At 38.9% G+C, this 13,046-nt stretch overlaps 1 protein-coding gene across 6 annotated transcripts in view; it reads left to right on the top strand.

Annotated features, from left to right (window-relative positions):
• CTNNA1 (catenin alpha 1) overlaps positions 1 to 13,046 on the top strand; it is a 306,207-nt gene that overhangs the window by 245,720 nt on the left and 47,441 nt on the right. For all 6 annotated transcript variants that reach the window (XM_032425307.1, XM_032425304.1, XM_032425305.1 and 3 more), the window contains 2 exons: positions 10,173 to 10,253; positions 11,438 to 11,590. In XM_032425307.1, coding sequence (XP_032281198.1) covers positions 10,221 to 10,253; positions 11,438 to 11,590 — 186 coding nt within the window. In that variant the 5' untranslated portion in view covers positions 10,173 to 10,220. The remainder of the gene's footprint in view (positions 1 to 10,172; positions 10,254 to 11,437; positions 11,591 to 13,046) is intronic.

Below are 13,046 nucleotides of genomic sequence, written 5' to 3'. Positions count from 1 at the left end.
GGTGCTATGAAAACATCGATAACTGCAGGTGTATAGTCTGAGTCCTCTTAGAAGCAGACCCCAAGATGGATTAGAAGTATTAGAGTTTTATTTGGAAAACGCATGGGAGGTATAAAAGGAGAGAGAAGACAGTAGGAATACTCTGAGGGCCACTGGAGTCTTCAGGCCACAGGCAGGTCTGATATTCCAAAAGAAAAGAGGAAGGAAAGATTTGGCAGTCATAGACTGCAGTGCATCCTCAGGCCAGAGCCAAGCTCCCAAGCCAAAACTGCCCATGAGTGGAACCCCGCATTCTTAAGAATGAGCCTGCAATAGTGCTCCCACCATTTTCCTGCTTGCTGGTTAAGGAAGGGGGAGGTCTTGTTTTAGGCCTAAAGGATGCCACTCCCCACACTGACCTTCATCTTTTCTAAAGTCTTATCTGCCCATAGGCCAGAAGTTGTTAACCTGAATCCATAGATTGGTTTGCAGAATTTTGTTGATTGTGCATTTTTAGTGAATAAGTTTTAATCCGATTCTTACAGGGCCTGTGATCCTGGGTGACAGAGTTCCTGCTCTACAGGAACTTTCTCCTTTTGGGAGTCTGATTAAGGGTTGTCTCTTTTAAAATTTTTTTCTTTAAGGAAAAGCAGCCCTTGGGATACTGTAAATGCCTTATTAAATGAAATCAGCTACTCCCTGATTAAAAAAAAAAAAAAAAAACCTTTGCCAGGCAGGAGGAACTGGATTAAATTCTTCCCTGAAGTAACCACTTTAGTTCCATGTGGAGAAAAGCATTAGAGTCAATTGGATTAGAGCAACCACAATTAGGAATGAGTTGTATGTGAAAATTTAAAAGGAAAAGCATCTCCTTCCCCATAGACCCTTGGTTCCTTTCTGCTCTCTAGTCTGCTTGCCTACCTCTGATATATTAACAAATGGAGAATGCTTAAATTATATTATCCCAGCACTATTAGACCAGATTTGTGGGCAAGGGAAATTGCCCAGAGAAGTACCAGTGCAATCAAGAGTAATTATTTTTTGACGCATCTGGAGAAGTGGGCAGTAATGCACCGGAGAAGTAGGCAGTAATACACAGTACCCAGAGAGTTCCTTCTAAGTCACCAGTCATCTTGCTCACTTGCCTTCTCTTTGGGTTCAAAAGGTTCAGTCTTTGGAACCAAAGAAGGTACGGTTTTGTCTTAAGTTGGTGGAGTACACGGTTCCCGTTGATGGGATTTTGTATCATTTTTTGATCTTTATCTTTCTTTAGCTCAAAGGACTAAACAGAGATCCATGTTCTTTCTGAAATAAACTTAATCTTTGGTTTCATTTTAAGCAGCTTCACTCTCCATACATATGCCTTTGACTTAATTAAAGTGGCAGTACAGCCTCCAGAAAGCACTATCCATATCATCTCTTTAAGTTTTCACTGCTTTGTCGTTTGTGACAAAGCAAAGGAGAAGCAAAATCTAACTCATCTCTCCTCTCTGTGAATGGTTTTAAGCAAAAGTAAATGAATCAAGCGGCAGGGCTTAGGTGCTGTAGTTACGTGCATTACTCTACATGAAAGTTTGCTTTTAATACGTATTGCTGAGTAGGGAGAATTATTTCCCTGCTTGGAGCGGCAGATGTACAGATACATGGAATTTTCTGTTCATTTGTGGTAGAGCTGGAGCTTGATTTTGCATTATGCTAAAAAGTCAAATGTTTCTTTAATCATTCCCAAATCCAAAAATTATAATAACTCTAGCACCAGTGGTGTTGCACATAGGTGCTCTGGAGAAGTATGTTAAATAAACCTTGTTGCTGTCAGTCTTGATCGCTACTTGGAGGATTTCCTCACGTTTATCAAAAAGTTATAGTCATTTTTTTGGGTGGAGGTCCTAGATTTTGTGGGTCTGAGTATATCCCCTGCTAAGAACCTTTTAGGGTTTTTAGTTGGCAACCTCATATTTGGGCCTGTATTAGAGTAAGTGAGTTTCTTTCAGAGGGAAGAAGGAAGGAAGATGAGAGAAGATTATGGTAAATTCTAGAGTTGTTCACTGCTTTCATACTGCATGTATTTGGGGGCAAAGATAAGACTGTTCTTTTAAATTATTTGATATGCTATTTAGAAAAAAGGAAAAACCAGTGAGGTTCATGATGAACATTAGCTTGTTATCTTCCCAAGAAGCAAAACATACATGACAGAGGCAGATAGAATGCATAAGGGTTGGTGGCTTTACCAGTTTATCATGTTGGGATGGACTAAAGAGTGATTGATAGTCCCAGGTGGAGCTGGAGGATCTGAGAGCATTCAGAACACTAGGTTCCTGGAGTCTTGGTCTTCACTAGACCACTGTTGCGTGTAAATAAATAGGTGTGTGGTTGGGAATCTTTGTTTTCAAGTGCCTTTCTAAAGGTAAGCTGTCCACATAAGGCCAAGAATCCCCATTTTTTACTAGATCTTTGTCCCTATGCCTACCCTCCATTGATTTTGATTTTTAAATAAAAAATCTCGTTAGTAAACATGACTGAGAAAGCAGAAAGAAGGAGTAATGGTTCCACAGTGATGGTGAACTGTGTTCCTTTTGATGTTGTAACTTACAGACTTCGGGATTTTTCTAGCTTTGGAGGCATGTGCTTTTTGGTAGTTGTTGCTAGTGGGGTTGGCGGGGCTAGGATCAGGTAACAGCCTAATTTTTTTGTGCAGTGTTGTATTCTGTGTCCAGGACTAGGTAATTCAGCAGTAAATCTTGGGGTGATGCACTTGAGTCAGACATTAGGTGAGGGAAAATCTTTCATAGAAGTTTGGGCAGAGGTACATTTCAGCCATGAAGATCTTTTATTTGGCCTACTATAGACTCCAAACCAAATCGAACTATCTTAAAGTCTTGATTAATGCACAGATTGATTGAAATTTGTATTGCCAAGCCTTTTTTTTTTAACTGTTTGCACAGTGGCTTCATCATGTTCATATTTCCCCCATCCTGTGTGTGTGGCAGGCTTCATTTTTTTATTCTGAAATACAGCCAAGTTTGGCTTTGTCCTTCCTACTTCTCCCTCTCCATTTCCAAATAGCTTCCTCTTCAGACGTGTTTCTTCCTGCCAACATAGGTGGCCCACAGGTATACAAAGCCATTTGCACAGAACAGAATTAAGAGTTAAGGTACCCATTCATATTTTCTTGAAGAATCCCTTTCAGTGTTAGAGGCCTTTGACCCAGTTGGTTAAACTTAAAGGGGTGAATTTGCATGTATATTGGCTAGATGCTAGCAGTTTTCATTGCTGAACCTTAGAAATGTCATTCCCTCAAAAATCTGGGGTAGAAGGACAGTGACATGTGCTGAGACCAGCAAAAAATTTGAACATGTGATGTCGTTAATGCAAAGAAAATCAGTAACAAAAATTTGGCCCAGAGAGAAAAAGGTCATTTCTTATTATATTATGAAAGGCTTTATAGCAGCATGTCAACATTATAGCTGGGCTTGAGATGAACCCATATTGCTGACACAGTACTGCTAAGGCTTGACATCCTGTGGGAGCTGATTCTGAATTGCTGTTTCTTTTGTGTATGTGTATATGGCGGGGGGGGGGGGTCTTTGTCTAATGGCTTCATAGTTTTTCCCTTGTATGGCTATACTGTAATTTATGGACATGTAGTTTGTTTTGAGGATCTTGGCTTTTGCAGACAGTGTAAAATGAATATCCTTTTAATATCTTTGCATTCTTAGGCAAGTTTATATATAAATTCCTAACCATAAAATCACTGGGTTACAGAGTGTGTATATTTAAAATTGATAGACATTGCCACATTGCCTTCCAAAAAGTTTTAAACCATTTCCTACTTTCCCCAGAAGTCCATAAGTGTTCACTAACCATCCCACCACCCCCCTCCCCACCCCCACACCATATTTAACAATATCTGGGAATCTAATAGTTGAAAAATGCTTTCTTTTATTTGTTTCTCTTTACTTACGAGTAACAATGAACATCATTTTGTATGTAGGTGTATTATCATTTTTGTTCTTTTCTGTGGACTCTGTATTTCATTTGCTCATTCCCATGTGGAATTGGTCATTTTCTTAAAGATTTGTAAGCTGTTTTTTTTATTAAAGAAATTAATTTTGGGGGGCGCCTGGGTGGCTCAGTCTGTTGAGCGTCCGGCCCTTGATTTCGGCTCAGGTCATGATCTCATGGTTGTGGGATCAGGCCCCACATTGGGCTTTATTGTTGTTGTTAATCAGCATAGAAATCAAAAGAGGCCCTGGTTTATCAATCTTAACCAGATTTTCCTAGTCAGCTGAGCATTTAAAAATCCTTCTGAAATATCCTCACAGTTGAGTCATCCTAGTCTTTTTTTTCCTGGGTTATTAATAGTTTCAAAATTGAGGCCTTCTTTTATGACCTTCATATACTTACTTTGTATACCTGTTTGCTTTATTTATTCATTCATTTATTTATTTTTAATTTAAATTCAGTTAGCCAACAGAGTACATCATTAGTTTCAGATGTAGAGTTCAGTGATTCATCAGTTTCATGTAACACCCAGCGCTCATCACATCATGTGCCCTCCTTAATGCCCATTACCAAGTTACCCCCTCCCCCACCCCCCTCCCCTCCAGCAACCCTTACTTTTGTGTCCTATGGTTCAGAGTCTCTCATGGTTTGTCTCCCTCTCTGATTTCTTCCCATTCTGGTTTTCCCTCCCTTCCCCTATGATCGTCTGTGCTATTTCTTATATTCCACGTATGAGTGAAACCATATGATAATTGTCTTTCTCTGATTGACTTATTTTGCTCAGCGTAATACCCCCCAGTTCCATTCACATCAGTGTAAATGGCGAGATTTTCATCCTTTCTGATGGCTAAATAATACTCCATTCTGCATACACCACATTTTCTTTATCCATTCCTCTGTTGATGGACATCTGGGCTCTTTCCATAGTTTGGCTGTTGGGAACCCTTTTACACTTAGGAATGCAAGCTGGTACAGCCACACTGGAAAACAGTATGGAGGTTCCTCAAGAAGTTAAAAATAGAGCTATCCTGGGGCTCCTGGGTGGCTCAGTCCATTGGGTGTCTGACTTCGGCTCAGGTCATGATCCTAGGGTCCTGGGATAGAGCCCTGCATCGGGCTCCCTGTTCAGCAGGGAGTCTGCTTTTCCCTCTCTCTCTGCTCCTTCCCCAGCTCGTGCTTGCTCCCTCTTTTGCTCTCTCAAATAAATAAATCAGATCTTTAAAAAAAAAAAAAAAAATAGAGCTACCCTACGACCCAGCAATTACACTATTAGGTATTTACCCCAAAGATCCAAATGTAGTGGTCTGAAGGGGCACCTGCACCCCAATGTTTATACCTATTTGCTTTAAATACCTGTTTGTGCTTCTGATAACTTCCCAACTTACAAAGCAGCTGTTTAGTAAGTAGGTGATTACTATCTGTTTTAAGGAAAAGAAACCTGGTGTCTCAAAAAGAGATTAGGATATCTCAGCTACACACTTCAGTGCTGGGATGCTGTTAGTATTAGCTCTCTAACTTTTCCCCATCCTGGATTTTGTCATATTTCCCCCTCAGAAAGATAAAGGAGTAGTTCACATGCTCATTCTGATCTCCCAGGATTTGGCAAAAAGATGCCACAAATTCATTCACTGGAAGTGCTGTGGAAGTTTTCACTTTGTGTTTCTTTTCTGGAAACACTGTGTTTATTTTGTACTGTTACCTTTAGGGTTGAGTAGTCTCTTGTAGGCTCACCTGGGAGCCTTTGTCACATTATTTCTAGGAATTAAAATGCACCTTGAGATGCCACCAGCTGTGCCAGGGACATATTTCATTCTTTCCCAACTTGGAAGGGTTAGACTAGAGCCATGGAGTTGAGAGGTTGTAGGGTATAGGTGAATTAATTGGTGAACATATGCACCAGTCACAGCAGTGAGACCTGTCTCATCTGTGGCAAAGGTAGGAGTGGTTTGGGGGGAGTTCTGAATTTGTTATAGGAGAAAGATTACTCTTTCTGAGGCAAGGGTCAGGTCTTTTTGGGGAGGGGGGAATGCTGCTTCTTTCACAGGTTACCACCAAAGTGGGTAAAATCCTCCAAGAAAGTTTAGTTTTTAATACTTTTTTAAAAAAAGGTTTTAATTTAATTAGAGACAGAGAGTGTGTGTGTTTATGTGTGAGCGAGCAGGGGGAGGGGCAGAGGGGAAGGGAGAGGGAGAGAATCTCAAGCTGATTTTGCACCAAGCGCCCAGGCTGGCACAGAGCCTGATCCCACAACCCCGAGATCAGGACCTGAGCTGCAACGAAGAGCTGAATGCCCCACTAAATGAGTCACCCACATACCCCCTAGTTTTTATTTATTTATTTATTTATTTATTTATTAAGATTTTATTTATTTATTTGACAGAGATACAGTGAGAGAGGGAACACAAGCAGGGGAGGTGGGAGAGGGAGAAGCAGCCTTCCCGTGGAGCAGGGAGCCCGATGCGGGGCTCGATCCCAGGACCCTAGGATCATGACCTGAGCCGAAGGCAGACGCTTAACGACTGAGCCACCCAGGCGCCCCCCCTCCCCCCCAGTTTTTAATACTTTTAAAAAATCAGTGCCTAACTTAAATGTAACCTTGTGTTTAACTTTCCCTTCCTACCGTCTCTCTTAGGTCATTCAGAACTATCAGGCCCAGCACAGTAGAGTATTGCCAAGTTTTGTGTTGCTCTGAATTATTTTATCTCAGAGTATAAACTCTCTGAAAGAAGGATTTTGGCTAGTCCTGCCTATTTCAGTGAATGCAGAGTAGGTGCTCAGTAAAGAGCATGTCTAAATAAATAGAAGTCAGGCCACACAGGAGAAAGAGTGACTTCTTCATGCTTCTGTTGAAGATGGGTATTGAAAGCCCTTTCACAGTCCCAGCTAGGACTGTGTTGCTAGAGGCCATCTAGCTAATAACCTTTGCCTCCCCTCAGTTCAGCTGGTATTTACTTGCTGAGGGGAAGCTATATGTTGAAATCCCAAATATGCCCTATCTTTTTCTTAGCCCTTTTGTCACTGCTTAGCAGGACATACCAAATGTGAGTGAACCTACGTGGTCTCTCTGCTTAGATGGAATAGAGTCTCTCAATTAGGTAGGAGCTGTGAGTCATTTATTTTAAAGGTTAAATGAGCAACTTTCCTTTTGCATAACTAAAACTAGAAGTAAAAAATCCTAACAACTTTTATTTCAAAGAGAAGTAAAATCTTGTTATACAGATCAGCAACCTTTCCACTTTCATCAAGCTCATTGTTAAGGTTGTGTGTATATGCCTGTGTGCTTACCCTATTATATTTTATTTTTTTAGATTTATTTATTTGTTTGTTTGACAGAGATTGAGAGAGCACAAGCAGGGGGAATGGGAGAGGGAGAAGCAGGCTCCCCACTGAGCGTGGGTGGGTGCGTGTGTGCGTGTGTGTGTGTGTACGTACGTGTATGTACATATTTTAAAGGGATGCTTTCATTTAAAAGGTGGTCTGTCTAGTATAACCTACAAGCTTCAGCAAATGACTGCTTCTGAACTGTCCCTTCTTGATCAGGGAGACATAGACTTTTATTTCCTTAAAGTAATAAGAAAGACAGATTGATTTTTAGGGTAGTTTCACAAATACAGAATGAACAGATTTGTGGTATGGGTTGCATCTTAAAGTAAATTTTGCTGTGTGGCTCTGATTCCCTCAAAATCAAGCTTGAGGATTTGCTTTTATATAACTTGCAAAGTAAATCCTTCTGCACAAATTGAGAAAATTTCTGGGCACTCGAGGTTATAAGGGATTGGGTTCTCATGAGGTCATTGTGCCCAACCTTTGAATTTCAGAGAGTGATATTTTCTGGGATAAATGATCAACTAGACACATCCTAAAAACATGGCTAGGAACAATGATAAATTATACTAGGTTCATTTAGAGGAATTTTCTTGAAGTGTGCGCTTGTGTGTCTAAGGGATGTACTGAGACTTTCTTAATGAAGGCATTAGTTTGATTATTTTAAAATTCCATTTTAGTCACCTTTGCCTTAGATTCTATTATTTTGATCTTTAAGATTGTCAGTAACTGATTATATACTTGTCAAGTTCTTTTCTCACTGATGGCCATGAGTAAGTCACCATTTATTCCTCAGGTAGAAATTCTCATTCCTGAATCAGTTTTGTTGAGACTCTTTTTTAAACCCTTTTTTTTTTTTTTAAGAATTTATTTTATTTATTTGACAGAAAAAGAAGGAAGGAGCACAAGCAGGGGAGGGGCAGAGAGAGAGGGAGAACCAGACTCCCCTGCTGAGCAGGGAGCCTGACATGGGGCTTGATCCCAGGATTCTGGGATCATGACCCAAGCCAAAGGCAGGCGCTTAACCAACTGAGTCACCCAGGCTCCTCTAAACCCTTTTTTTTTTTTTTAAGATTTACTTATTTTATTTTATTTTTTGAGAGAGAAGAGTACGGAGGGAGGGGCAGAGAGAGTCCCAAGCAGACTCTGCACTGACCACAGAACCCGATTCAGGGCTCGATCTCAGGACCCAGAGATCACAACCTGAGCCAAAACCAAAAGTCGGACGCTCAACCGACTGCACCACCCAGATTCCCCTTAGCCCACTAATATTACTGGACTACTTAATTTTACTGGTAGTCCAGGATTATTAGGGGGAAAGGTAATGGATGTGACCCTAAACAGATTTGAGAGTGATCGTATTATTTTAGCACTTGTATTCCTAAAATCCCTTCTTGTCTCCTCTCTGTCCTCTGCTTCAATATTTCTTCTTTTCTCCTGTAACAATCCATAGAGATGGGGGCAGAGGGACAGAAGTCATTGTTCCCATTTAACCAGTGGGGGATAAGAGAGAAAATAAGTAACAAATGGACGTCCAAGGCACTGAGAAAACATGGAAATACGTCTCCTCACCCAACTATTCATGTGCTGTGCTGGCTTGTATACTGAAGGCATAGCTATACCAGAATGTCCCGAGGGCACCGAAAAATAGAACACTGGGTTAAATTCCCTTGTCCACTTGTATCTCTCCTGTGATTACTACATGTTTTATTTTACATTTGTTGGCTGGGCGTTTTGTAAGGAAAAACTTGTAAAGTACTTGATAGACTAACCTACCTAAAATCTTACCAGTGTATTCCAAGCACATGGCTAGTTCTACCTGGGTAACTTAGCGTTGTCCCCTTTTCTTTCAGCTACCATCGATTTTGGTTCTGGTTAAAATGTTCCCTGATGCAAATCTGAACTTCCTGACCTCTGAAGCAAAGCCCATTTATATAACTCTCTCAGAGTGACTAATATGTTCTTTTCTGTGCAGTACAATTGGATTAAGCTTAGCCTAGAACTTAAAAATATATGGCTGAAGTAATCTTACAGAGCATTCTTATTGGAGCTGCATAATACACATTATTAACTCTGACCCATCATGGTACATCTTAACTTTAAAATTCATTGTTTTCACATTGTTTTAGTGCCAGGTGCCATCTTTCATATTTTGACATTCTTCACATCTCAGAGTTTATCAAAATCAGGTGTAACCTGTTCTTGCTTTGCAGTTCAAGGAGAAATTGATGTATCCTGAACCTTGAAATAAAATACAAGTTTAGGGGCCTGGGCGGCTCAGTCAGTTAAGCGTCTGCCCTCTGCTCGGGTCATGAGCCCTGTGTCTTGCTCCCTGCTCAACAGGGAGCCTGCTTCCCCCCACCCCGGTGCTCTGGCTCTCTCTCTCAAATAAGATCTAAAAAAAAATTGTGGGGTGTATATATACACACACACGCACACACACACACTGGAATATTACTCAGCCAATAAAACGAATGAAATCTTACCATTTGCAGCAACGTGGATATATTATGCTAAATGAAGTCAGTCAAGACTTTCATTTTTCAAGCAGAACCTTTTAAATGAAAGTCATGTCTCAACTTCTCTTATTTTGGTAAAACTCCGTCAATTCTTGCCATCGGATAATGTGGAGACTAAGCATTGTAAGATTAGATTTTTATAAACAAAGCCACATGGTTCTCTCCTACCCTACCCCCATTTATTTTCCAACTTTGGGCTTTAATTAAAAAAAAAAAAACGTTGATTTGAACAAAAAATAGCTGTTGGCTGTTACATTTATAATTACATTTCCTTGTGAATAATTATACATTTATAATTACATTTCCTTGTGAATCACTAAAATGTGCATCTCTTTTCTTATTTTCCAGGCTGGACGTAAAGAAAGAAGCGATGCGCTCAATTCTGCAATAGATAAAATGACCAAGAAGACTAGGGACTTGCGTAGACAGGTAAACTGGAAAAATTGTCGATTGCATTCCCAAGTTCTCAGTTTTGTAGTTTGGGTTAAAATTCCGGTAAATACTGGGCCCATATATTTTATTGGGGTAAAGGATGGATTTTTCAGAGGAAATTGCCTATCTCTGATTGCTAGTAAGGTTCTAAATGGCTAATAAAATCTCTTGGGGGCTTAGAATAATACAGTCCCACTGGGATGGACTGAATGAATTAGCTCTAGTGTGAAAAGTACGTACAGGTAAGAAAATCAATGTAAAATGACTTGGGGGACCTGTGACAAAACCCTGAAGGATCTTGTGATACTAGGTTACATACAGGAGAAACAGAAATCGCAGTTATTTATTTGACTTGCCCCATTCTGATTGCACACTTGAAGTTCCCTTAGATCCTTGGTGATGTTTTTCCAGTACAAATATGTGGATATAGAGAGATTTCATTTGCTCAATTTTCCAAGTTAGTAAATACACAGGAAAGAATCTCTTCATTTGTTAAATAGTCCCATTAACATTTCAGAGTCCAATTGAGTCTAGTCTCTAAAAAACTATGGTTGAATTTACAAAACAGTGTATTAAGACTTAAAACAAAGTTGTAGTAAAATAGTTTCCAGACTTAGTAGAGAGACATTTTATTGATCATGTTTGATAAAAGGCAAAGTTAATGACAGAATATGCTTTTATTCGTTTTCCTTCTGGTGAAATCATATCAGAAATGGTTATAAAGATAACCTTTTAGGTTTAAGGTTCACCGTGTGCTAACCCTCTTCAGATAAACCAGAAAGTACTTAATCCTGTCTTTTCATTTTTAGTTAGCCAGTTAGGCTAATTACATATATTCCAAGGCTATGTGTCAATTCAGCCCAGAGCTGCTTTCTCTTCAGCTTTGTATTATTCCTTTAAGATATAAGCTTTAGTTTTGTAATTCCCAAGAAAAAAAAGGATATTATCTTGAAACCTGAGATTTTATTGCTGAAATGCTGTAACTATAGCATAACCATTATCTTCAGGATCATGTTTCTTATGTTGCACATTATATAACTGCACAGCTTACATGAGGGATCCTCATGTAAGTGCAGCCAGGCTATCATGAGCTTCCATTAAGATTTAAAAGTACAAGAGAAAAAAAGTAGTCTAGTTTCTTGGTAGAAATAAAATCAGATTTTTTACAATTCATTTATTAGCTCCGCAAAGCCGTCATGGACCATGTTTCAGATTCATTCCTGGAAACCAACGTTCCACTTCTAGTATTAATTGAAGCTGCAAAGAATGGAAATGAGAAAGAAGTTAAGGAATATGCCCAGGTTTTCCGTGAACATGCCAACAAATTAATTGAGGTAAGTGTGTAAGCAGTTTCATTAACTGTAGGTAACTTGGAGGACTGGTGATTTTTTAATCACATTATTTAATCAGCTAAAAATTTTAGGGGCTCACCTAATATACAATATGTATGAGATGAAAGTCTTTCGCCATTACTTTACATCTATGCCAAACTACCAATTTTGGTCAGTTTACATTAATTATGTGCATGATTAAATGTAGATAGTCCCTGTCCTAGAAACTTAACATCTCCACTTAACATTAATGCAAATAAAGATAGATTGTGACATATCTGAACTTAAAAGATAACCGTAGAAGGGAGTAGTATCTAGAAATTGGAGAAACTGCATGGCTTACATCCTGGGCTGCATCCTGGCAAAATAACCTTTCTAAATTTCCATTTCTTTTTTGTAAAATGAGGATACTAATGATACCTGTCTCAGGAATATTTTGAGATCTGAAAGAGATGGTCTCTGTGAGGTGCTTAATTCTTTGCCTGAGCCATAGACTTAGTCCAGTCATCATGTTTTAAAATGAAGAAACATGCTGTTAATTAGATATGTTTGAACAATAGAAATCTTTATGTAAGTGATTGTTTAGTAAGGTGACAAGAAAAAAGAGAAGTGAATTGCTATTTAATTTCCAGGTAAGTTAGGCTTGCTACTACCTTTTAATATGTGAAATTATATTATTGTTTAACTATTATTTTATTTTTAAAAACTGACACATAGAAAGCATGTTCTCAAGTTATTTGATTTTATAACCTCAATGTAAAGCATCTAATATTTGGAAAAGATATTACATAGATCATTTGGTAAGTTGGTCATTATGTAAGAATAGAAAATGGGCCTTTTATGTAAAATATGTGTCTTGTACATTTGGATTTATAGTGACATAGTCCAGGTTAATGCCATAAAAATATTCCAAGGAAAACATCAGTAATCACATTAAATGCATTACTAATTTTATGTCATGTTTTCTTTGACCATTAAATGTATTTTGACCTGAATTATGTACACAATACATAGGTCAGTCTTTTTTTTTTTTTTTCTTTAATTCTAGTTAGTAACATACAGTGCAGTATTGGTTTCAGGAGTAGAATTCAGTGACTCATCATTTACATAAAACATGCATTGCTCATCATAACTTGTACCCTCGTCAGTACCAATCACCCATCTAGCCTATCCCCTACCCACCTCCCTCCACCAACCCTCGGTTTGTTTTCTATCTTTAAGAGTCTCTTTTGCCCCCTCCCCCCCCAGCTTCCTAATAATATCTGTTTTGTTTCCTAAATTCCACATATGATTGAAATCATATGGTATTTGTCTTTCTCTGACTGACTGACTTCATTTAGCATAATACATCCACGTGTTGCAAATGGTAAGATTTCATTCGTTTTGTTGGCTGAGTAATATTCTATACACCACATCTTTATCCATTTCTCAGTCGATGAACATTTGGGCTCTTTCCATA

Source organism: Phoca vitulina, unplaced genomic scaffold (genome assembly GCF_004348235.1).
Source record: "Phoca vitulina isolate PV1807 unplaced genomic scaffold, GSC_HSeal_1.0 scaffold32, whole genome shotgun sequence".
Classification (NCBI taxonomy): domain Eukaryota; kingdom Metazoa; phylum Chordata; class Mammalia; order Carnivora; family Phocidae; genus Phoca; species Phoca vitulina.
The sequence above is the reverse complement of the archived record's forward strand: the minus strand, read 5'-3'. Positions and strand labels throughout refer to the sequence as shown.